The sequence below is a fragment of the Corvus moneduloides genome, chromosome 6 (genome assembly GCF_009650955.1).
Source record: "Corvus moneduloides isolate bCorMon1 chromosome 6, bCorMon1.pri, whole genome shotgun sequence".
NCBI classification, from domain to species: Eukaryota; Metazoa; Chordata; class Aves; order Passeriformes; family Corvidae; genus Corvus; species Corvus moneduloides.
Window position 1 is genome coordinate 15,501,945 of NC_045481.1, and position 26,580 is coordinate 15,528,524.

The 26,580-nt window shown below is 40.3% G+C and overlaps 1 protein-coding gene across 10 annotated transcripts in view; it reads right to left on the reverse strand.

Annotated features, from left to right (window-relative positions):
* Positions 1–22,937, reverse strand: part of UNC79 (unc-79 homolog, NALCN channel complex subunit) — a 107,420-nt gene extending 84,483 nt beyond the window's left edge. For 4 of the 10 annotated variants that reach the window (XM_032112393.1, XM_032112392.1, XM_032112390.1 and 1 more), the window contains exons 1-6: positions 11,344–11,660; positions 7,803–7,973; positions 4,851–4,943; positions 3,503–3,558; positions 2,747–2,876; positions 1,135–1,199 (exon numbers count right to left, since the gene is read on the reverse strand). In XM_032112393.1, coding sequence (XP_031968284.1) covers positions 1,135–1,199; positions 2,747–2,876; positions 3,503–3,558; positions 4,851–4,943; positions 7,803–7,973; positions 11,344–11,590 — 762 coding nt within the window. In that variant the 5' untranslated portion in view covers positions 11,591–11,660. Of the gene's footprint in view, positions 1–1,134; positions 1,200–2,746; positions 2,877–3,502; positions 3,559–4,850; positions 4,944–7,802; positions 7,974–11,343; positions 11,661–17,347; positions 22,589–22,823 lie in introns of those variants that run through there. The other 6 variants (XM_032112398.1, XM_032112397.1, XM_032112391.1 and 3 more) reach the window with 4 other exon arrangements.
* Positions 22,938–26,580: the final 3,643 nt, after the last annotated feature.

Consider the following 26,580-nt stretch of genomic DNA (forward strand, 5'->3'; position numbering starts at 1 on the left):
CATTCAAGTGCAAGACTTTATAAATAAAGGCAAATACCTCTTTGAATGTTTCTCATCTGTGTTAACCAACTCTTCTATTCAAGACAAAATGGGCTGCATTTTTCTGAGTGATGACTGATCAAAGCTGCTTCTGTCAAAATTAGGCTAACAGATCATTCAAAAATATTCAGGTATTTAAGCTGCAAAGCTTGGAACTGCACTTTTTTATATTTTGCTCTATTGTGTTATTAGCCTGAATCTGGTGATCACTACAACATGAAGGAACACCTTTCAGCGCTTCTCCTGTGAGAGAGGGATAATTGAGAATGATTGGAGTGTGCAGGAAGGTGGTCCCTTGCAGGACTTTTGAGACAAGTGTCATCATTATGTCCTATCACAGCCTCTGGAAAAGGCTCACTGAAGAACTGTTTGACTAAAGAAATTATATTAGTATTCAAATTGATGCCAGGAAAATTGGTGGTACCTTCATATTTAACTAGATACAAATCAATTAATCAAGTACACCTAACTGTACCATGCTCTGGACTTGGGCTGCTGTTCTTGCTTCTGCTATCAAATTGTTCTGTGAGCCTGGTCAAATCCTTTTCATTTTCACTACATGTGTGAACAGTAAAGATACTATTTACCTCCCTCAAAGAGGGCTGCAGGAAAGGTAAGTAAAGCTTTATTGCTATTTGCTTTAGGACACATTCCAAGCAAAGGATCATAACCAGAGTAGGTGCATTGTATGAGCTCAATCAGGATACCAAGGTGAACATGTACCTACATAACTAAAATAATGTTTCCTGTATACAGTAATATTTGTGCACATATTTATACACATATATGTGTTCAGGAAAACATTTACATGGATTGGCCAGGAGCCAGATTAGAATTTTACAACGTGCTCTACAACCATCACCATGTTTAATTTCAAGATTTGTCCCGCAGTAGTTACAGGAAAACCTCATCTTGCTTTAGGCAGCCGAAGAACATATTCACAAAGGCCTGGTGCCCTTGGTCTCAACAGGCTTTGCTGTTCCCTTAGCACCTGCTTTTGGTCACCTGCACACAACCACAGCATAGGACTGGGGTCAAAGTGCAACCTCCCCCACCCCAGACAGCTGGGTTTGGCCCCTGAAGTAACAGCAGTACCTTCACAGCTGGTTTGTTAATCGCATTATGGCATTCAATGTGCTGGCAGTGAATAGGATTCCAGGCTGCAAAACCAAAACACGGCTGATTAATAAATGAGAAGAGATATTTATATTCTGTGTGCCTAGCAGTCTCAATTGAGAACAAGATCCTCTTGTACTAAGTAGTATACAAAAATGAGTATAATACAAAAAGCGATTCCTCAAGAAGTTTAATAATTATAATAAACAACCTTGAACATACAGGCCTCCTGACTTATTTACAATATAAACGAACCATGGATTCAGCAAGAAAATGGAAAAAGTAAGACACAGACATTCCTGTTGCAGACCCTTCTTGATCTCACCAACATCCTGAAATAATTAACTATCCTTCCACTCCGTGAGCAAGATGGTAGGAGTAGCTGAGTAAATTCAGTTATATTCCCAGGCAAAATGAAAACTCAGCTATGACACAGGAAAATGAGTCCAGAGACAGAATGAGCCTTAGTTGTGTAATGACAAGAAGTAAACAACAAAGGGGTGCTCAAATGGCATCACCTGGATGCTCTGCGGGATGCCCCCAGGTCAAAATGCCATGCAACTGCAGATAATACTCATCCCATTCTGGGATATATTAACAAAAAACTTCTATATAAGAACAAAACCCCAGTCTATCCAGTGCTAGTAACAGTTAAGAAGGAATACTATCCTGCTTAGTTTACAGACCTGCTTGCATGGAAGAAGTGATGCAGAACAGTATATGAAGAATTTTATTTTTTTTCTAAAAAGTCAAGAAAATGTATCAACCCTTCAATGGAAGGCTTTAGAACAGATCAGACAAACTTCTATCAGGAACATTCAGGTTGCACTTGAGTTGGTCTAGGGGTCCTCTAAGATTTCTTCCAACCCTTCGTTTTTACAATTTAAAATGTCATATTCTGGTCTAGAAATTTTAAAAATGATCAAAACATATGCCATATGACAGATATTACTTGAAACAGGTTGAGACAGACAAGCAGGACAAGCAAGTCATGAGTTGTTGCTAGACAGTCATCCCTGTGGCAGCACTATCCCATCAGTATCTCTGGGGAGTCTGGCAGACAGAGGACTTTGTACCATCTACCTACTCCAGCTGCATTCCTGACTTTGTCTCGCATTTTCATCCTATAATCAACCTTGAGAATTTATCCATTATACTAACCGCACCTGACATCACCTGACTTTTTTTAATAGTAACAGCCAGATAAGAAGTCTTAGGAACAGCAGCAGTGTTAGCAGCTGGCACAACAAAGGCAACCAAAGCAATAATTGAAAGGAACACAAACCAGAACTGTTGTGAGGCCCAGGCAGCAGTTTCACAGACCATTTGTTACAAACACAATATTTATTTCGTCTCCTGTTCTGGTTTAGTTATTATTGGGAGTAAGACAACATATTTACTAGCCACGATCTGAGTTTTTATTTTTCATAACATCTTTTGAAAATGCAGATAAACGGATATTGCATGTAGTTATCAAAGTACAATTTATCAAACAAAAAAGGTCAAAATACATCATAGAACTGTAAAAACATGACTTTAACACTTCTCATAATTCATTTATTTTGGGCTATACAAAACCAGCTGCACTGACCTGTGTACTGCAGTCCTCTGTACTCACTGATTGCCCCAGGGGGTTTTAAATTGGGCCAATAGTGAAATAACATTTGTACCGCTGGAGGTTTAACTTGAGATGGTCCATAGGCTATCACATATAGCAAATCCTAAGGAAAGACATGTACAAAACAGTTATTTTTACAAGGTAACAAACCACAATTCAATATATTGTACTGCCGTTCAAAAGATAGCTGAACACACAAAACTAATACATTTCATGCCCTAACAAACTTCCTTTTTATGCTCTTAGAGACAGATTAGATGACCAACTTCAATGCTTCTGAGTTTGATCAGAGCATGCAATAGCAACCACCCACCACCCCACAGTGCACTAACAGAGCAAATTGAATTCTCTGTCTAGCTGCGGAGCAAAGAGGTGAGATACGGATAAACAACCAGATTCAGAGCACATTCAGACAACAATACTCACAAATAGTTCTCGCAAAACTTCAGTCCCACAGGAACTGAGAAGCCTGCTCATTATTAAAATTGCCACTAATTGGAGCCACAACCACATAGCACTTAGGAAACAGAGCTCTGTTCTACAAAGCATGGAACAGCCTCTGTAAACTAAAAATTAGAGGGACCTTCCTCTCCATAATCCAGAGGGAGGATTGGATATAAAGATCATTTACAACTTCTTGGCATACAGTTGGTTCAATTTTCAAGCCATCTGGTTTTTGTTACTACCCAACCACAGTCATTTCCACAAAGTATATGATCATAAACTTACTTTCCATACTTCTTGCTTATATTTCATGAGGCATTCCAATAACTGGCAGTGATACACTGAGAGAGAAAAGAGTATAGACTTAATACAGAAATGGAAACTGAGGTTAAAGAAGTGATGGAATCAGATGATTGGCTTTGCTTTGTCCATCTAAAACTCTACGCCTCATTCAAATATTTTTCATTTTAAAGGGCTTGCTAAAGAATCATTGCCCTGAGAGTCATCACAAAATGTAAGAAAACCTAATATTAGTAACTTGTTTCTGTCAAGAAATGCAGGAAGATTATTACCATGAGGGTAAGAGCTTTTTGCACAGCCGTGGAGATCTTTTTCAAACACATCTAGTTTAAGAATATCTGCTGAATCACTAAAACTTTGTCCTTCTGCCACAACGTAAGTGGGTATCTTGTCATTCATCTTGAGGCAGCAATGGAAATCATATGTAACAATATATTATTCCCACATATACCAAAGGCTGTAGGAGCCACTCTGCATCAAACAAACATGAGAGCCAAGTGAACTACTTTACCTGTCTGACTTCCCAAAAACCCCAGGGCAACATTTTTCTCTGATGTTTTGAACACAGAAATCACAAAAACAAAAACAGAACATTTAATGAAAAAAACTGACTTCTGCAAGCAGCTTTTTAAAATGGTGTTCTGCTTTTATCTACCTGTGTGAAGCACATTAGCATGATGTGACACTCCTGATGCACACGATGCAGTGTGGGGCTCCTCCACACACACACCATCTACCCATCCGCATAAGACCAGAGACAGGTGACAGTCGACCATCATGCAATGTAACAGCTCACTGGGGTTAAATATTGTTTTGATTTGGTTATGTGATCCCAGTGGTTTAACAGGGACTGCGTCACTTTTGTTTAGATACTCATAATTACATTTAACTTCTTTATAGTTCCATTAAGCCTGCAGCCAGCATTACTTGTCTTCTTTAGAAAGGCAGTACCAGTTGTGAATTTGGTGATACTTGAATCATCGTATAACACAGTTACTATGAATTTCTGTAGTCAAGGTAAGCGGTATTTCTCTCCAACACTGATGTTAGATATAACATTACATTCTGATCTCAAACATGAGTAGATCAGAGTCTCCAATCCTGGGCCAAATCCTCTTTCTTCATCACAAAGAGATCTCTTACCTACATAATGATTACTTCCAGCATGATGTTCAGAAACCCAAGTTTTGACTAAAATAACTCATTTTACATCCTGTTCTGGATAATGACACAGATTTTTCCCATCATCAAAACTTTTCTGATTGCACTGGACAATACTTCCAGACTGATCATTTCAGAAAAAAATGATACTATGTTTCATGTTTACACATACCTGGGTTTGATGTGTACTGCATTGCAATCATCAGCATTGATGATGCAGACAGATTGACATGTGCTGGAACACCTTCTCGTTTTGAAGATCCCACTTAAAAGAAAGGAAAAAACAAATAAATTTTCTATTGTAATAGGAAAATCAGGTGAGAATAGCATGTAACTGATTCCAACTCTTGCAGATAAAGTTCCTAAGGTACCATGTCATGAAAACAAAAATCAAAAAGAAAGAAAAAAACCCCTAAAAAACTAGAAACACACTGTATTGGGGGGTGAAACACCTTTTCTGGTGGAAGAGAAAGATGGCTAGGTATTGGTTCACAGAGCACGCACCTGGTTTTCCAGATCATCCCCAAAACTGCATTAACCAGTTGCCTTCTCAGGCCCTCTCCTTCAGAACCCACAGACAGGACAAAATAACATCACTTGTATACCAAGTGCACCTAGGCCTTGGATTGTAGGAGGGGTAAAGAGGAGCTGGAGAGTGAGGAACCAAGAACAAATGGAAAGCCTGCTGTTGAGGTGTACTGAGGAAGGGCTGGGGCTGGTGATAGCTGCTGGTGCATGGCACAGATTACTTTTCAGGGAGCATCTGGTAAGAGCTCAAGTTACAGCGACATACCAGAAACATAGTCCCATCGTTATGTGAACTGTGCTGAGATAGTGATGAAGAGCAGCACTGAAGTGTACCTTTCACCTCACACAGAATGTGGCTGGAGCTCCTCCTGGTTTCCTATGAAGTGGGTTACTGTTAAATGGTATACTTGGAAAAACCCTGCAGAACTTTTACATGGCAACATGGCTTGGAAGGCAAGCTCCTACACAGAGATGTCACATGTATCTTTCCATCCTCACAGCCCTCTCCCAAGCCTGGCTGCCAGGACCCAAATACCAAGCATTTGAGATAGAAGCACAGAACTGTAGCTACCAGCTCAGTGAGCTGTTTTCATCCCTCCCATCTGGCTCTCCAACTGCTTAGGCAATCTCTTGCATCCTCCCTTTCAGTTTGAATCAGAATTAAACACTAAGGGAAGGAAAGGTTCTGCACTTGCCTTGCAAAGGAGCATATAATTCCCAGCAGGGAAAGACAAGGACACTAATTAAAAGAACACTCAAATAGAAACGAAGGAGGGAAGAGAAAATGGAGAATTTCTCCCTGTCTGTTCTCCACATGACCCAACGTTACTATGGCTCTCTTCATTGCACTTCATTCATTTATTTTTTAATCTTATCCACACAAATAAGAGCCCCCAAATTATTACAGAAAAGTGTATTTGTATGGATTTAAATTGAAAAATACTTGGCAGCTCTAACTGGGCAATTAAACATGGTCATCAGCAAAAAAGTAGGACAGTACTAGATTAGTAAATTTAAAAAGCAGCAGACTGGTTTCATACAGAAATCTCACCAAAACTGATAGAGAAGAAAGGCAGCATGACAAATGCAAATGCAAAGATGCAATCTCTGTCAAGGGCAGTTGGGGAACTATTTAAGTTGGGGAATCTATTTAAGTAAACCAAGGATTTGACTCAACCAGTTATTCTGAGGTATAGTTCTACAGATCTGAGGACAGACAGGATATGTCACCACCTTCAGCTGTTCTCTATCAGGTAACAGCAGCAGGAAAAGAAGTTGTTTAATGCAACATTCTGTTCTTAACACAAAGAGGACGTATTGCACATATGTATGAAATAGATCTTAGCAATTTTCATTTGCATACTGTCATTAGACCTGTCAAAGTTAATAGAGAAAACCTCATTACAATGTATTAAAAAGGACTATTTTACATGGGAAAACTGAGGTACAGGAGAGTTAGGGGAGTTTTCCAAAATCATTGACTGGTCAAATTAGAAAATACAGGTGATAAATGTGCATTAAATATTAATCTTAAAACACTGGACCGTGCTTCTTTCAGCATTTTCTGCACGCTTAAATAACATCACTCTTGATCTCTGTACAGAAGCTGTTCATGTTTTTCCATAAAGGTCAGGAATATAGCGGTAAGGAGAAGACAGTCTCACAAAATCACAGAATGGTTAATGTTAAAAGGGACCTCTGGTGATCATCTTGCCCAGTCCCTCTGCTCAAAGAAAGGCAACTAGAGCAGGTACCCAGGGGAAATTGTGTTTTGAGCATCTGCTAGGATGGAGAATCTGCAACTGCTCTGGCAAACTGTTCCAGTGTTTGGTCACACACAGTAAGAGGCTTGTTGGCTAAAACTGACCTAATATTGACCCTAATGATTCTGTCTGCAGAAAATGGTTACATTTCTCATTACTACTGAAGTCCTAACAAGCTTTTTGTCAGGTACATAGACAAGCATTCAGAACACACCCCAAGACCCACAATGTGCAGGGACTATGAAATTAAGTAATCACGTGACATCCTCAGGGAGGGGAAGTAAAAGAAAGAATGGGAAAAAAGGCAGGGACCCTCAGATTCAGTCCTAACACTTATGGATAGGAGAAATTACAGGCACAGCTATTTAGTACAGAACTTAGAGAGAAAGAGCTGAGTAGACAGAGAGAGAAAAATCAGAAATTCATCACAACATCATTACATTGAGAAAAATCATACTTGTACATCCAGATATAGTCCAGATGCAAAAATCACGCTTGTTGCTATTGCTATTACTTCAGCAGCAGTTTGACCATTGATTCTGCATTCAATACTCCCACTGCTGGCACTGAAAGCTCTTTGAGTCTGAAAACAGTGATTTCTTAAATAAACTTCACACTTTAAATGAAGGAAGAATTCACACAAAAACACAGCATAACAAATAAATAAAAATTATAGAACTATTTCCCTTGGAAAATCAGTCACATGAAATTATTTTATGTATGTAAGTAGACTGGTGTTCCATCACTATTCCATAACAGATCAAATTTTGATTCGTACAGTCTGATACTACTATGTGCCAAGACAAAACAATACTAGAATGAGTTCTACTTACATATAGCCATAGGCAGAAAAGATGTGCTGAGATACTCTATAATATCCTTGTGCAGAAATGGAGGAAAGGTAGCTAATGTTGAAATCATTGTATAGGGTAAAGTACTCAAAATATCATCACTGAGAAAAGGAAGTAAGCATGTAGTAGTGTAAAAAATTGATTGCCCAAGATCTGTTGAATAAAATGAAAGAAATATAAAATCATTACAGTGAAAAAGTAATTATGACTATGTACTTTTTTGTTTACAAAACTAAAAAAAAAAAGTTCTATTTAAATTCAAGCTTTCCTCTCAAAGTAACTGGGGAAGATAATCATTGCAGACAAGTGACGTCACCCATTTTTAAGACCCTCCTAAATAGAGAGAAACAGTTGTTGAACACTACTCAGAAGAGTTTGAAGGGAATATGAATACTACAGCCAATAAAATAATTGGTTAAAGTCAATGTTGATTTTAATCATAAAGTGATTAATGTATGATGGCTTGAATTTAAGCAGAGATGCTACGAGAACCAGAATTTGAAATGCACATTGTATGGAAGGCCAGATTTTGCAAAAAGCATTCTAGTCTTTATCATTCATGTTAAAATAAGAGCTTTATTTTAATAACCCTCAAGAGTTCTACAAAGTACCTCACATATACTGACTACAGGAAGCATCGCTATCTTTCAAACCACATGTGATTAAACGACAGATCTTGATTTCCTGGGAAACCTTTGAGGCCAAAAGTGGCCAGAGTTTAAAGGAAAAGAATATTTATCAAGATTTTCTATACTTTTTCTAATTAATCACATTGTAACTCTTTGGAAAGGATACTTAATAACAGTGCAACATTTTAAGATCCAAAGAGAAGGGATAGTTTATTGCGTATCTGGGCACTGTGGAATCTTTATACTCTCTCCCAAATGAGGAATTGAGCTGGTGCCCATAACCCTCTGACAAAGGTTACAGCACTCAAGGAACCCCAAGTTTGAACCTGAATGATGATCCAAAGACATCAGAAGGCCTTTCTCCTGCATGAGAGGCATTACTTTTGTTAATTACTCCCCAGCCTTATGTATGTTACACAGGCCTTCAGTCTCACCTGTACAACTGGTGTGATTTAAAACCGTCTCTGGAAAGCCAGAGAGATCTGTAGCTGTAAACATCCTGGGTCATAGCAAAAACTAAAATCAGCGCTCCATTTCAGTGGTTCTGGCCAGCTTTCTATGCAAGGGTCTGACCAGACCCTCAATGCCACAGAGTGCTTCTCCCTTGCAATACATATTTATCAGCTAAACACTGTCTTTTATAACCTGATTGGGCCTAAGCTCAGGATTGCCTAGCACAGCAGTTGTACTTACCCAAACAAAACTGATTGTTCTGATAAAAAAATACATATTACTTTTAGTCAATTACTAAGCTGAGGAAGAAATAAATAACAAGTTTTGCAGCAAAATTTAATTCTCCACACACAAAACCATACAAAATAGCAAGTGATCTCTCCTTGCCCCAAGCATGAGTCAACAAAATTATTCCTGGCACATATTTATTAAGATGTTCTTCAAAACCTGCAAGACAGTTCACTCATTCTCCTGTCAATTCATCCTAATGCTTAAAAGTCTTTATCATACAAAGATCTTCTTTATAAAAAAAAATTTCCATTGCTGCCATTTAAGTGTATAACTTCTTATCCTGATCAACTACAACCACAAATAGATTGGTTTAGTTTATTTCTCCTCACAGCAACCACATTTTCATATGATAATCACATCTCCCATTTTTCTCTAAGCTAGATAAACGAAATTTTTTGGGGTTTTCTCTCACTGTTCACATTTTCTAGACCTCACATCATTCTTGTTTTTTACCTGGACTCTTCACAAATAGTACGTGTTTTTTCTGAACCTAGATGGACAAATCTGAAAATTTTACTCCAGCTGAGGCCTTGCTAGGGCTGTTAGAATAATAAACACAATGCTTTGGGTGTCTCATACACAAAAAAAAAATGTTTACCACATTGCTAGAATAATATTTATATATTAGTGACTTATGGTCTTCTCTGATCCACTGTTAACACTCAGAGCTCTCTGCAGCACAAGCCAGTATTACCTCCTTCTCCTTTGATTTTCTCACTTAAGCATAGTATTTTACATTTCTCCTTTGGACACATTTCAAAACAGAATGCAACTTGCCACAATTACTTGAATCACGTATCTTTCACACAAAGCACATGCCAGTAACCATCTTGGTAACACCTACAAATCCAAGTGCTTTCTCAACTCTATCAGCTAAGTAAAAAATTAAAATATTTAATAACACTAGACCCAGCACAGACTCCTGTAAGATTTTCCATTGGTATATGCTTCCAGCTGCCAAGCCACTCCTAGAGTGTTTTCCTCAGGTGGGGACCATGTCCCAGGTTGCCTATTAGGATGTAAAATGACACAGCAACAAAAATGTGACTAGGGACAGGAAAACCATGCAAGGAGAGCCACTGTGTTGCCATAAGAAAAAATTATGTTTGTCCGATGTTATTTGTTCTTTACAGGTCTTCATTGATTGTTAATTATCACCATGTTATCTATTTAGGAAAAGACTGTTTTGATAATTAACTCCTCCATTTCTAAGAATTGAAGTCAACAAGTCTACAATGTGCTATGGGCCCTGCTTTTGCAAGATCATACCATTTCCTAGTGCAGCAGCCTTTGATTCAAACACACTGCTGCCAGCTCAAATGGAATTCATCACTTAACAGAAACAACTTTCCTCCTGAAGAATTTCAACAGCATTATCAGATAGACAACCACCTTCCTATACGGAATTATGTAAGTAATACATCATAATACCACAATGGAAATTAATATTTGGCTAATACATAGAGAGAATACTGGGCTACTGGATCCCAGTATGGAAAGCGTAACAGATTAACAAGCCAGACAGATGCAGAGCAGAACTCGAGGGAAAACAACACAAATACAGCACAGTCACAAAAGAAAGCTTGCAGCTAATTTAAAACATAAGACAATATCATTTTTCTCTGAGTCAGACAGAGATGCTGCTACCATTTTTACACAGGAGTATTTTAAAACCATCTCAAAGCACAATTACCATGTTTTTTTCTTCAATTAGATATATACTATATTCTGTGTAGAGATGGACCTTCACCAGAACACTCAATCTGTGTATTTTTGATAGGCCAGATACACATTTGCAAGCTCTGTGCATTTTTAAGAGACCCACCCCAAAAAGACAGTCTGAAGTTATTCCAGCAGATTCAAGTTAAAAAATCTGGGTAGTTTTACAGCCGTGCAATTTTTGTTACATACCATTGTGTTTTCGTTACATACCACCAGCACATCACTAAAAATCAGACAACCTCAGAATTCAAATCCACATTTACCAAAAAACGTCCTTTATTTAAGAAAGTCAAACCAAACACTTGGATATAAATGCATCCCAGAAGATTTGAAATCCAGATCCAGGTCAGTTTAGGCCCATCTCTTCTACTGCATATATGCACCACTCATGGATTCACAGCACTGGAATCATTCAAGGGCCTGCTTACCATGTTGCCCATGTTGTAGCAAGGGAACTAGATCCAGCAGTGTCACCAGTGTCACGTAAAGTCCTTGATAGTCCAAAGATGGGTAGTCTGATAACTGAGCATCACGACTTTGCTGGCCACGTTCAGATGGAGCATCTCGCAGGACGCTGTAAAGGAGGGAGCGAGTAACAGTAGGGTTGATGGAACTGACCTGTGGTCTTAGAGATGGGGTGAGTGGGAATGGCACAGGAAAAAGACACATGGTCATGGGCACTGTCAAATTGGAGGCATCTTGATTCTCCTTCTTCCCTGTGCGGGACAAAATGCTGTTGGGGGGACAAAGAAAAAAAAGAGACAACAAAGACACAAAGAACAGCACATTACATTGAAATGACACTATAAAACAAATAATAAAAGACCAGATACATCCCACATAAGATGCAATCACTACCAAAACCAGCATGTCTACAAATCTAGCAACCATTTACTTTCATGCTTCAAGGTAGGAGAATTAAAAATTGACATCTAGGAAAATTTCATTGCATCTCATGTGTTATCTGGTTCATAAGGAGCAAAAATATAAAAATGCATGTTTCAGTGCCCTACCCATGTTTCACAGTTAAGAAAAATTCTGAGAATTAGAAGTGTTTAGCTGTGTCAAAATAGGCTGGTATTTTGCTCTGAGATTCTGAGGATTTTGAGAGATTTATTTTTTCCCCCCTATAATCTTTTGAGCCAACTGAGTGAAAACATGCAAAATATAGGTGTGGCACTTGCAGAAACATGTTTTAGCAAAGAATAAACATGTGTGTTTGTTAAGATAGTCTTAAAAATCACATGTTTATTGCATTAAAATAATGTCTGTATGTATTTTATGATACTGTTTCATGACCACTCACTCAGTATCATTTGAGATAATGAAGTTTAAACAGGCACATGGATTTAGAAATAATATAATATTTCTAAAATGTTAACTAAACTACGTTTGGAAAAGTCATAAAATAATATATAGTAGATGGTCTTTAGCATATGTTTGTGAGCTAATGATAATGGTTGTTTATGTGTGTTTTTAATTTTGCCCATGTTTAGGGAGGAAACATTTTGCTTTATGAATACAAACACTCCTTGTGTAAATAGTTACCTTCAAAAATCTAAGGGCTAAGCAAGCAAGACCAATTATGTAACTGCAGATCAGACAGTATGTTACCATACACTCCTGCTGTTACTTACGTTATTACTCAACAAAACTCACTATAAACTAAAGGAGAGATAATTTCAAAAAATAAAAAGAATTTAGTGGGAATCAAAATAGAGGCTATACGTCAACCAGCTTGTTATGTAGTTTTAAGAATGTTGCAAACATGGTTGTAAACATGGTTGTAAACATGGTAATCTAATTTATTAAAAAAAATAAACCCCACTATTTTAAATAGAAATAAATTGTCACTTAAGCAGTGTTATAGTTTAGTTATCAAGCAATTATAGGGTTAGTTCATAATCTCCATATGTGCCTATAAAATATAATACACCTTTTAAATATATTAACCCACACACAATGGTTTTTTTTCCTTTTTACAGCACATTTTTGCACCTCTCAGTCATTGGGATTTCCAAAAGCAATTCCTGTTGGTTTAACTCTGTTCCCAAAGTCAGTGTTAAAGGTTATAAAAGACAAGTCAGTAGCACTAAGATTTCCACTGACTCGTGAAGAGCAGAATTATGTCAAGAGAGAGCACTTCTGGAAACCTCTCTTCTCTTTAACAGTACAGAAATCCCTATCATATAATCACCTCAGCAAATCTTACCTCCAAGTCAATTCAACAGTTTACACAAGTAAGCCAAACTCTTGCTAAGGTGCTTATAAGACAAGGTATCATTCATTTGCCATATATACAAAACACTTTTACAAAAACAGTTCTTTGCCAAGTGGCTACTATCACATGGCTACATGGCTACTATCACATCACCTTGCAGTCAGAGATGACAGACAAAGCCTGTCTTAAGAAACTATTTTTTTGGTTTTTGGTTTTTTTTATTGTGCCTCACATATTTGGCAGATTATTTTGGTTTCTGTTACCCAATGTCCAGTAAAAGAAACGTGATCACTAGCACAGTGGTGTTTATAAAATTGTATCAGAAGATCACCTAATATCTAGTATGACTTTAAAAAAAAATTATCAGAGTGCTGATTCCTTTTAATTTGCTTGATGTTCATTTGCCATATTTTTCAGCTTATCTTTAGAGATATGACTATACTCCTTTCTTGTCTACCAACAGATAATACCAATTATGCATCCCTTTATTTGCCAAAACATCACTTCAAGTGCGCTTATTTCCAGAAAGGATATTAATCCTTTCTTTTTACACTGAGCTATGGGCCCATCTCTGGATTAGATGCCAAAGCACACCTATTGTATCTTGATCAGGGCATCCTTCTGTTTAACAGTAATAAGACTAGATCTAAATTCCAGCTGTAACCACACCAAATTTATTAAAAAACAAAACAAAACAAAAAAAAATTTCATGTCCAGGCTTTTGCCTGACACGTTTTTTAAAAGCAATAAACAGAAGAGGCAAAACTGAAAAGCTAGGAAGTCCCTTAAGACCAAGATACAATGACTGCAATTTGCTTCTGTTTCAATTCAAACCAAGTGCTGAGAATTTGGAGTATCTGCAAATCATAACTCCATACTGAACTTACTCCATACTGAACTTGCTCTGCAATAAGGGGCAAAGCTACCAAGGCTTGTTTCAAGATGTGTATATCTTTGCTGCAAATCTATCCCAAAATTACTGCCTTCCTGGAAAGGTTTCCTAAAATGGGTACAAGTGAGTTACATCTCACCAAGGCAGCAAAAGAAGCCTGACCATTAATTAGCCACCAAGGCCTTTAAAACTATGCCTCACATAAAGTATTTTGCTTAGAAATACATATGGAGAATTTTCTTCAGGAAAATGTGAAAGAATAAGCTTTTTTGTGAGATGTTTATTGAGCCTTAGATCATTCCTCAAATGAGGGAGAAATCACTGAAAATGAGTAGGGCATGAAACAAATTCATGCTGTAATGTAAAGAAATGCTTTTCCCAAAGAGAAAATTAAAGAAGAACTAAATGAGTCAATGTGCTATGCATTGTGTATGGTGATTTTATGTGATGTTTGTTATAGAAATAAGGAATTTATTTTTTTCAGCCATTCCACATCTGTTCCCCCCACCCCTGAGCTTGCAATTTATAGAGGCTGCGTACAGAGCAAAGGAGCAAATTAATCTCTTGTGCAATCCATCTTTAGTCAGCAAAATGATACCACATATGAATGTGATTCTAAACAGTGGGCACTCCCCACTGAAAAGAACACAGTCAATGTGTCCTTAACATGGAAAGGTAAAAGTGTAATAAACAGTAAAATCTACTTCTGTAAAACCTAATCATCATGTGGAATTTCTTTGACTATTCCTCCATTATTTCTACTACTATACATGTTCATCAAGAATTGTTTGTCCTAAAAAATTCAGCTGCAAGGAGAGCAGACAAACTGGGAAGTATTTTTAAAGTTATTTTAAAATAGTAGATGGTGACAACCAACCTAAAAGCTCCAGAAATCAACGGGCATTTTTGTCACGGTTGTATCAGCATTCTCTTAGCAGCCCAAATTCATTGCATATGCTCTGTGTTAAGCTAGAAAGATTATTCTCCACCATGTACTTCTGTGATTGATGTTAAACCTTGTACAATGGAGTCTCAGTGTAGGAGGCAGAAAGGAGACTCAGCATGCAAAATATTCAAAGAAATTTTTGAACACGCTCTTCAGAAAGGTTTTTAACCAGTCTGTTTAGTTTTAGGATAAATCTTGCAGAGATCTGCACACAGTGGGTGGGAGTTTCCTTCTTTCCATCTGCCACACTAAATACAGGGTGTGCTGTTTTGCTTTTTTATCCATCTTCTTTCTTAGTATCAGCAAGCATATAAACTTATACTGGTTCAACAATAGCACTCAGTCTTTGACCCACAGTTTAAACTCCCCAGTTACAGGGGTTTAGAATGTGAATTTGACCTTGATGAGTATCAGAACTCCGTCCACTTAAATTTAGATCAAGTCCAGGCATTAATTTCTCATACCCTTTTAGTTCTGAAGCTGATCAGATCCCAGATCATGAAGGACAAAGCCATTTGTATAGGTCTGTGTATCAGATATGAGTATCACTTCTGCCCCATGAGGTTCAGCATTATCAACAAGAGGATTTTGGTTCAGTCCCACTCTGAACATGAAATAAAAGAAAGGGAGTTGCTCGATTGTGCAATTGCTGCCCTGATTTCTGATCTGCTCTCATAGTTGCTAAGTATAAAGCTTTTTCAGTAAGCCCAGGAACATCACTGCTCCTGAGTGTGAGGAATTTATCACACAGGACATGTCAGCTGTACTGTTTAGAAACATGAAGACCATGGAGAGCTATAAAGATGCTTTCTTTAAACAGCACATTCTAAATCCATCCTGACCAAGTGAACTTCTGATCAAAAAGAAACATATCTCATTACAGCACTTGGTAGTTACAGCTGAAAGAGAAAATATTCAGATCAAGTCCAACTTTCTTGCTTTAACAGCTTAAAGGTTCACAGTACTTAAGCAAAAGCTGTCTTGTCATAAATAATCTTACTTAAATGCAATTTAAGTGTTGCACAAATAATCCATCATAACAGCCTGATGTGGGAACAGAGACACATTTCAGAGGTATCTATAGTGACTCTTTGAACATATTTTCCCACTGCTCAATACAATGAGACCAAATTTCATTTATTAATCTTCAAACAAGAAGTCCTACTGGCTGCTGTAAGTTTCTTCAACAGTCTAAATGAGGAGGGAAACAGATGTGCTCTTGAAATTTTCAAAAGCAAGCAGGAGGTTTTCAAGTTTGCTGTGAACAGGTGTTCCACTAAAAATTATTTCTGTCTATGTGTCTCTCCTTCTTATAAACAGGGTCAAGAAAATTTTGATGCATCTCAGGCTCTTTGACTGTTAGAATGAACTGTTCTCATTCTCTCAAGTTTAAATTCTTGCTTCTCAACTTGTATATATCATAGGAGTATATGTACAAATATATGAGTAAATTGTATTTTGTTAATGTTTCCTCCTCAAATAAGGCAAACAGCGTTATTTCCAAACTACCTTCTGACAGCAAGGACAATCTTTCCAGGTATAAATCAGGAAGCTATGCACAAAAATGCAATTTTAACTGCATTCTTCTGGATGTGAAAACTAGTGCCAGCCAAAACCAGCAGATAGAAATCCCCTCTTCGTGGTCAAAAGCCATTTTAAAAACAATTTGGAAATATGAATCCACTAGGCAGCACTGTGGAATGTACATTATTCCTAATAAAGTCTCACATTTTTTCCTATCTTTTTTAGCAAGACAAGAGGTAGTATTTCCTGTTCATAATGTATTTTGCATTCACGTGGTATTTAGTACTATATATTATTACTAATATTAGACTAAGTCAAAAACCTTGAGTCAGAACAATCCTGATGTGGTGTTGCCATGAAAATCCAGATCTGTATACAAACTTTGTGTCTACTCCTATTGTTCTAAGGGACTGAACCAGAACCCAAAACAGCTGAACTACGGCACAGTAAGAATCCAGTTCTGCTTGTCTGGCTCATCACTCTGGGATTCTGAGGCACCAGGACTGTCAAGGAGGTCATGATTATACACATCTAAAACTCTACAGGTCAGAAACTCCTTTCTTCACAAGTTCAGCATGTCTGTGCGTTCAGCTAAGTCTTAGGAGGGCCAAGCAAATGCATAATCAACCAAGTTTATTCTAGAATCAGCCACTCAATAAGGGGCTTAACTGGGCAAATTGGGCAACAGCCACTGAAGAGATTTGTTCATACCATCTTTTTCTTAAATTATGCTCTGACTCTTTTTGGCTGACCATTGACCCATTAAATCTGGAAACCAATACAAAGCCAATCAATATCTCCTACAATTCTTTAGCTCTTTTTTCTTCAAGAGCATTAGTCAAAACTTACCTCAATAACGTCTGAGAAAAGTATTTCAGAGTATTTGCAATGTCAGTTCCAGAGGGCACAGGGTATATGTTGTGGAGAACCCGGTTGTGGTACTCTTGAAGGTAACGGATTTTGGAAGCAACTACATAAAAGACAAAAAGACAAACACAGAAACTTTCATTTAGGTTTTTTGCAGACTTTGACAGAGTCATGTCTGTTTCTTCCTTTTCCTTTTTTTTTTTTTTTAATTTAAGTGTTAAACTCAACAAACAGAAAAATCTCTCTGTTCTTTCTGTTCTGACTGAATAAATTGTAAGAGTACCAGGGAGAACACATGGAAGTGAATTTCTGCATCTGTATTAGGCAAACAGTGCTAGCAAATTAAAAAATATATATTACCACTCTGTACTTCTTCCATGTCTCCAAGCATCTCAAGATTCATTTATAATGAATGAGTCATTGGATCACAGGAGGTTCATCTGAGACAGATAAGTGTTTCTACAGCCAAAGCAGAGATATCAGCTAAGACAGAGAGACCTGGTTTGATTTACTGTAGGCCATACATTTACTTTATGCAATGAACTAAAGACATGAAAAGAGCAATGTGTCTGCTGTTTATTTGTTTTAGGAAGTGTAATCAACCAGATGAGGGGATTTCAAAGAGCAGTAGCAGGCGTACACCTTCACTCAAACCATTTTTTGTTGTATTACAAGTAACAGTGGGTTTACTTTCTAATGGGATTCCTGCTCAGTATTGGGAAAAAAGTGATCACCCACCCTAGTTGCATTGCCTTACATTGCCTATACAGCACAAGACAGTCTCATGTAGAGACACCTACACACACCCAACACTCTGTGCTCCACTCAGATTAATCAACTCTGCTGAGAGACAGAGTGCATTGGCTGTGACAGAGGGCTGCTCAGCTGCACTGGACTGAAGACACAGCCTCATGAAAGCACAGCTGCCTGGGAACTCTTCATCATGGTAAAAGTGCACCAAGACTGTAACAGGCAGTTAAAAGGGGAGATGCTTCTGAATTCTTTCAGCCCTTAAGCATATGGATTAAAACAGTGTTTCACTACACCAAGATACACCTTGCTCCCCTACAGGGCTCCTTCAGTGTGGAAGATAAATCATGCTTCCTAAACAATCAATTAGTCAACACTTTGTTTTATTCTCATGGTCAAGTGGCATTTATTAAGGTATGAATACCATTAAATCCTCCACTGAACAAAGGTACTAACTGCCTGAGAGACATCACTATGCCTCTCACTGCTGAGATATCTGAACAGTTCATGAACATTCTGATTTTCTCCTGTGCCACTGGCAAGTTGAATGAGATGGGGTGACATTGTATCCATATTAGAGAAAAAGACTGATGGACAGACACCAAGAGCAAAATGTCTGCAAATACTGTTGGAGGCTCAGCTTAAGATACTGAAAGCCATTTTGCCAGTATAGGTAACAGTACACACTGGACTTTCATATCCAGGAAACAAAAGATTCAGTGAGTAGTTAGCCACACAACAAATGAGGTCATCCATCAATTATCAGTCAATTATCCATAAAATGAGGAACTCCCAAAAAATCATCAAATGAAGAATACTGTTTTCTTGAATGCATGACAAGATATCCAGCCTTGCAGCACCCAATCAAGGTCATTCTTTAACTCATTTCGTGCTGTAAGGACTGCACTCCCCAGTTCCTGCAGCAAGTGAAGCTTCTACAGACAGAAGTCTACCTCGTGATATTACCTGGCTTCATCACAAGGAGAAAGCCCATCACGTGGCTGAAGGGCTGGGGCTTATATGAAAACAGCAAGCAAAAATGCAACCAGGGACACTGCCATAATGCATATGCAAAAGTAATACAATAAAAATGCATAAGCATCTTTAGTTATTTTTCCTCATCTTTAAGTCTTTTACCTCACAAATTTATTCTAAGGTCACATTAATGAATAATTAAAAATCAATCACATTACTTTTTCCCCTCCCCCTCAAACAACTGAAAAGACAAATTTCATCACTCAGACTCAGATTGCCTCAGGATAGCTGGGAGCAAGATCAGAGCCTTTCAGGCCACCACATAGGCCTGTGGCACATAAACTGTGCTTTTCAGGAGGTTATCCCATGTGAGAGCAGCCATAACCAGCTTCCTATACAGCCCCCAAACCACTGGGGTAGTAACATCTGGGCAGGATGTGTTTCACTCCACATTACAGAGGTTGACTTGCACTGCCCAAGACTGCTTTCCCCTTCCCATCTCACACTTCATTCTTTCTGCCCACTAATCTCAGTTTTAGTCCCAGATTTGCAGGCCATCTCATCAGATTATTTAAAAGGTAGGCATTTGCTTTAACTGTCAAAAAAGCTAATTTGGTTTAATTTCTAGATTAAGAAAGCAATGACTTCCTAAACGTATTTTGTGATGTTACTTTCTCTTGTCAGGTGAAAAAAAAATGAAACCAAGTATACTTGTAAAGGACACAGACTATGTGTCACAGTACCCAACTAAGAACAATTCGCAGCAAGGTGCACAGATTACTGTGGCTGCCATGGTTTACTGTCAGATATCTGTAAATTAAATGGATGAACAAAATGCCAAAGACGATTACAGAATTCAGACCTAGATGTATTTCAGAGAGCTGTGTGCTTCCCTACAGTTACTAACTTTCAATACAGAGCATAGGGCTATCTAGAATCACTTATAATCACTTTATTTTAAAGATGGAAATCCATTTATTTCTATTAATTGCCATTGTGCAATTGTATCAGGCAAAATATCAAAAGAGAAAACTTATTTATAAAGCCTAAATATTAACACTAGCTTTAGGCTAAAGTTTTCAGCCTCACTTCTCAGTTCTGCTTCCCAAAATTCTATCCATTTCAGCACAGACTCCCAGAACACAAAGAAAATTCTGAAGGAAAGCCCTAGAGCAAAAACTTTCCCAGCTTTTGAGTTACAGGAAGTGTGTGAATGACCCAATTTTCTGAGTTTCTGAGTACCTGAAGACACACTTCAAAAAGTGATGTCACCCTGTGGAAGTACTTGGCCACTGTCACAGGGTCATCCTAAAAAACAAATAGGTATCTCTCTAGGATCTACACAGACTTCACTAAACTCCTCAGCCCTTGTGTAAGCATTGACTGAACCAAGAGTGAAACCATTAGGAGTCCTCAAAGCTTTGGCTTTGGCTGCTCCACTGTTCTGGAGGGGAATAGAGCAGGCATCAGACATTCCCAGGACATTACTTACCACAACTAAATACCAATTACTGCTATTTAAGGTGAAAAAGAATTCATTTTCTTTGAATACAACAGAACACGTGAGGCATGCTGCAAAGAGTCAAATGATGCAAGCCACTGTTGATACGTCTAGCATGGGATACAAGATGTGTGTGGTTACAAAAAAGGGAAGCTTCTCCAGTCGACTTCCCAGACTGACACCATTTTACCTGTTGTTCATACAACCTGCCCAAGAGCTGTGGTATTCATGTTTAGACCAGCACATCTTCTGTTCTGTTCAGTGTGATTCCTCAGTCGTAGTGTTTCACTGGTAAACTGAGATTCATTATGACTTGAGTCCTTCTCAAGACATTCTGGTTCTTGCCTGTCACTCAGTGAGGGCAGAAGCAACAACAGCGACAGCTGGGGTTTGACTGGTAGTGATGTATGCACACCAACACATCCTTGTCAGAGTCCATTGCTCAAAAATTGCAGGTGAGGGAATCTTGAAGTTATGTAAAGACATTTGGTAATGCCGTAAGAACTAGTCAGGGATGTAGCCTTGATAAACAAAATACATTCAGCAGGTTAGAATGCAAAGGATATGGCCATTAACCAAATACTCTTCCTGGAGTATCATGAAAAGGAACATTAGGAGGCAGAAAGATCTGAAATCTGGACCCCAAGTAAATCTTAAAATAGAGAGCAACAGAGACATGGCAGGCCTAGATGCAGTGTCTTGAAAAGTACAAATGGATGAAAAGAAAAAGCAGCCAAGGATAAAATAGGAAAGAGAAGCTCAAACAACAGACCAAAAGCATTAGGAATGGAGGAACAGAGAAAGCAGAATAGAAGAGGAAGATAATGCCATAGCCAGGGCTGGGGAAAAAAGCAGCACAAATCCTTCCACATGGCAGTGTGAAGGAAGTGTAATTAATGTATAAGTATCACATGAAAGAAGAAATAGTTACAGAACCCAAGTGGAAGGTGAGGAAGGTAGCAACAACAGAACACTACAGATCCAAACACTGCACAATTCAGGGCTTCTGCAGAGTCAGAACATTGTGTCTCTATTTATGAGGCTAGAACTGCACCTCTACAGCAATAAATTAACATCTGCATAATATTTTTAAAGCAAGATCATCCATCATTATAAATAAGCAGTAAACCCTAAAGTAAAAAAATACAGGTATTCTTTTTGTTAGACCAGTTCAGCATAGACATCTAGAAACACAAGGATCCTCCTCAGTGACCCAGAGGAAGAAAAGAGGAAGTCTCAGCATGTGAAGTGTCAAATCATATCACGTCATCATGACAAACATCAATCCTACCCCCTGGTCACAGACTGCCTGTTCATAACCATGACACTGTATCAAGCTAGAAAGTAGCTTTGACATGGGTGATGAGCTTGACTACCCTGAGTATTTTCTTTTCAGCCTCCCATCGGGGCTCTTGCAGACACACCAAGGTGTCATGAGCGACAACACTGGGGAGCACTTCCATGGCCCAGATGCAGGTATCCCAACCACCATGTCATCTAATCATGCTCTAATCAGATCCAGCCAACATGGTGGTTAGAACACCCGTGACCAAGCAGAGGCACGCTGGCCGCGGGCAGGCGGATGCCAGCACCTGGGGGAATCCTGCTGGGACACTGGCCACTGTGGCAAGCAGCCTGTGGGCAAGACAAAAACACCCAGCCTACATTCACCCTAAAGGTGAGCGGCACGGGCACGAACGACAGCACGACTCTTGTCGCTCTATCTCACTGCAAGACCACCTGCAAGGTGGCAACGCGTGCGTCACCTCTGCTCTCGCAGGTGGCTGCATCCTTTGGGACAGGACGCAGCGCTGGCAGACGGGGCAGGCTGGACCGCTCCCGCCGTGGGGCGGGGGGCTAAGCCGGAGGTCTCAATATTAACTCTCATCCCCGATCCCTCGTTTCCCCGGTCGGGTCCCCGCTCTGCCTTTGCACAAACACGCCGCCGCCCCGAGCGGGTCGCCCGGCCAGCGAGGGGGTCCGGGGGCTGCGGCCACCCAGCACCGGCGGCGGCTCCGACAGAAAGAGCCAGAACGCCGGCAGCCCCCTCCCCCTGCACCGCCTGCTCGCGGCCGCCGCAGAGCGCGGCAGGAGCCCGGGCAGCGCGGCCCCGCCGGGGCGGCGGGCGGGCGGCGGAGGGGCAGCGCCATCGGCGGGACGGCGCCCCGGCCCCGCTCCCCTCCCCTCCCCTCGGACAGACCCCGGCCCGGCGCCCGCCCGGCCCCCACTCACACTGCTCCGCCTTGGTGGACATGCTGCCGCCCCTCTCTGCCCCTCGGCGCCGCGGAGCGCCGGCCCCCGGCCGCGGTGTCGCTGCCGGTGCCGGTGTCGCTGCCGCTGCCGGTGCCGCAGGGCTGCGGGCCGGGGAGCGGCGGGCGGGCGGGACCGGGCGGGAGCGCGCTTAAAGGAGCAGCGCGCCTGGCGGCCGCGGCAAACAGCATCCTCGGGAGGGACGGGGTGAGAGGTGGGACGGGGAACATGGGACGCCATGGGATGCTATGGGATGGCATGGGGAGGGGGAGGCCGGCTGGCCCCGGGGCGGTCCTGAGACACCCACGCCAGCGGGGCTGTGGCCCCGCCGAGCTTGTCACAGCGTCGAGTTGAGAGCTGCCGAGCCGGAAAATCTTGATAAGCTTCGGCGGTACTCCCGGGACCGCTAGGGTGGCCGGGGCTGCGGAGGAGCTGGCGGTGCCCTCGCCCGGCCCCGCGGGAGTGCACTGAGCGAAGACAGCGGTGGTGGCACTGCCAGGGGTTGTGCTGTGTTCTCCGTGTGATCCTTGGCATGGAACAGGACGGTTGTTCCCTTGAGTACTTCTCCCCTCAACCCCTGGGCTCCAGCTGTGTGCCCCAGGCGGGCGGGCGGGCAAGTCAGGTGCCTCTGCCCGGGTTTCCCCACCTGTTTCTATAGTGCACCAAGCACCTCGGAACCGCCGTGCCTTTCCCGAGGAAAGCTAGGAGTTTCTTCTCCAAAACTTTCCAAACCAGTTTTTTAGACCCTCACACCTCTGAAAAAGCTATGTGGAAGGAGCAGTATTTCATCAGCCAGGGCATGGGAGTCTTGATGTTTACACACAAAAAAGTCCATTGCAACACACTCTCCTCAAAATTCTGGGCTGTGTAAGATGAGTAGGCCTGTACCAGTCAAAGAGAACTGTGCTGTGGAGATGGAGGAAAATAGGTATGTTTTGTTATTCATCATACAAGGCAGTGCCTCCAAATTACTGCTGCCCTGGTTTGAGGACAAAGCATATTTGGTGCCAGGAACTGTGGTGAAGGGGCAGATGCTGTTCACTGGCATTTAACTGGTTGGCTTTTTTTCTGAAAGCAATTTTCTAAAAATACTGCACGGACAATGTTTCTTCAACACTTAATTAGGTACAAAACAGAGCTCTTACTGGAAGCCATAGTTCTTTCCACACTCCCTGCTGCTTGTGAGCCCCAAAGAGAGAGCGAAGCCAACTTATACCACTGTTTTCTCTTTTACATTCAAATATTTGAGAGTAAACATTTGAGTTTTTTCTCTTATTAGAAGCTTTATTTAGTAAAGTGCCCAGAGAGGTCATGTGGTGCTACAAACCCTACTTCCCCCAACCCTATGTCTCACAACATGGAGCATAAGTGATGAAAATACAGACAAATGGCTTTCAGACTTCATTGAAATAAGATATTGAAGACAGGTTTCATCTTTGAATTTCTGTCTGTTGATGCAACAAATCAATCTGAACTGCTTTATTGCTCATTTCAGAACAATAGGGAACTCTCTGCACTGAGGGGAACTGAGCTTCCATAAGTATCTTTAAAATACACCAAGTGTTCACATACCAGACTGGTGAGCTTATTAAAAACGCTCAAGTTGATAAAGCAGGAGTACACTGAGAAAATATTAATTCCATTTTTCATGTAAAATTTCTTCTTTAGTTTAAGTGCCTGAAAATTGCAACTATGTCTGCATTTACTGAACAAGGTCCTGCACAGATCAGCATGTAGTTCAGGTACATGGTAAACAATTTATTGCTTATGACTCCTTCTGCATTGTCTAAACAATGTCTAAGCCCTAAATAAATTCCATACAAGTCATCTGTTGTTCAGTCAAACAATTTAATAGTTGCCTAGTTTGTTAATTCAAGTATAAAGACTCACACTTTAAATTGTGAACAAATGTCATTAAGGAGCAAATATAGGAATGTGGTACTCTGGGAATTAATTTCTCAAGTCTCTGGGCTGAATCAAAGGCATAATCTCTCAGCAAGATCCTCATGAATGTGCCTAATAAAATGGGTACAATGCTCCACAGGAAACCTTTTTAAGCAGCTAAGGTTTATGTCCATATGTTTTTTGCCTCTGCACACACTCAGTTAAGAGAACACAGAAAAGCTGCATGCATCTTAAAGCCCACAAATCATTAATGAAAGAACATGTTTTTAACATTAAATGAATAGGGAGTGAAAAATTTACATACCAACTGATGCAAACCGAAAGAATAAATGCTACTTTCTGAGTTTATAAGTGGAAATTTCACAGAATCATGGAATCTCCATGATTTTCAAGGGTGGAAAGAATATCTGGAGCTTGTCTACTCTAACTTCCCTGCTCCAAGCAAGGTGAGCTAGAGCAAATTGCTCAGGGCCATGTGCAGTCAGGTTTCAAATATCTGCAAGGATGAAGACCCCACGAATTCTCTAACCAACCTGTTCAACAGTTTGGCCATCCTCACAGCAGAAAGTTTTTTCTTATGTTTAAGTGGAAAATCTTGTATTTCAGTTTGTGCCAATTGCCTGTGGTCCTATCACTGAGCTCCACTGAGAAAAGTCTGGTTCCATCTCCTTAGTCCCTGTCTTAAGGTATTTGTACACATTGACAAGATCCACTCCCCACCCCAAACCTTTTGACTTTGGGGCTAAACCGTCCCAGTTCTCTCAGCATCTGTTATATGACAGGTGCTCCAGTCTCCTCATCACTTAGCCTTTCCCTTGACTTACTCTAGTATATTCATGTCTTTCTTGTACTGGTGAGTCCAGAACCAGACACAGCACTCCAGTTGGGTCTAACCAGTGCCAAATAGAGGAGTATAAACACCTCCCTTGACCAGCTGGCCATGCTCTTCCTACTGCAGCCCAGGATCCTGTTGGCCTTCTTGCCATGAAGGCTCATTGCTGGCTCACGGTCAGCTTGGTGTCTACCAGGACCCCCATGTCACTCTTTGCAGAGCTGCTTGTCAGCTGCTCAGCCCCAGCCTGTACTGGTGCTTAGTTATTCCCTCGGATGTGCATGACTTGGATTTTCACCTGTTGAACTTCAGGAGACTCCTGTTGGCCCATGTCTCCAAGCTCTCAAGACACGTTTGAAAGGCAGCAAAACCATCAGCTTCTGGTGTATCAACTGCTGCCCCAAGTTTTGTATCATCTGCAGAGGGTGTCCTATCATCTGGGTTACTGGCACAGACATGAAATAGCACTGGCCCACGGTTGACCCCTGCAGTGCAGCACTGGCAACTGGTTTCCAGCAGGACTTTTTTGCCCCTGATCACAACCCTTTGAGCCTGGCAGTTTGTCTGGCCACTTTTCAATTCACATCATTGTCACCTTGCCTAGTTCATATTTCATCAGTTTGTCTTTGCCAGTGTTATGGGAGGCACTGATGAAAGTCTTGCTAAAGATAAACTTTCACTGCTTTCTCCTCATACACGGAGTCAGTAATTTTGTTGCAGAAGGCTATCAGGTTGGTCAGGCATAATTTTTCCTTCATAAATGCACAGTAACTCCTCCAAATAATCTTCCTGTCCTTAATGTATTTGAAAGTTGTTTAGAGGATGATTTGCTCCATCATCTTCCCATGGATCAAGGTGAAGATAAATGACCTATAATTTCCTGGATACCGCCTTGAAAATAGGAGTGACATTTGCTTTCGTCTGCTTCTCAGGACTCTTCCAGTTGCTTTGGCCTTTTTAAAGATAATAAAAATCAGTCTTAAAGTGTCATTGGACAACTCC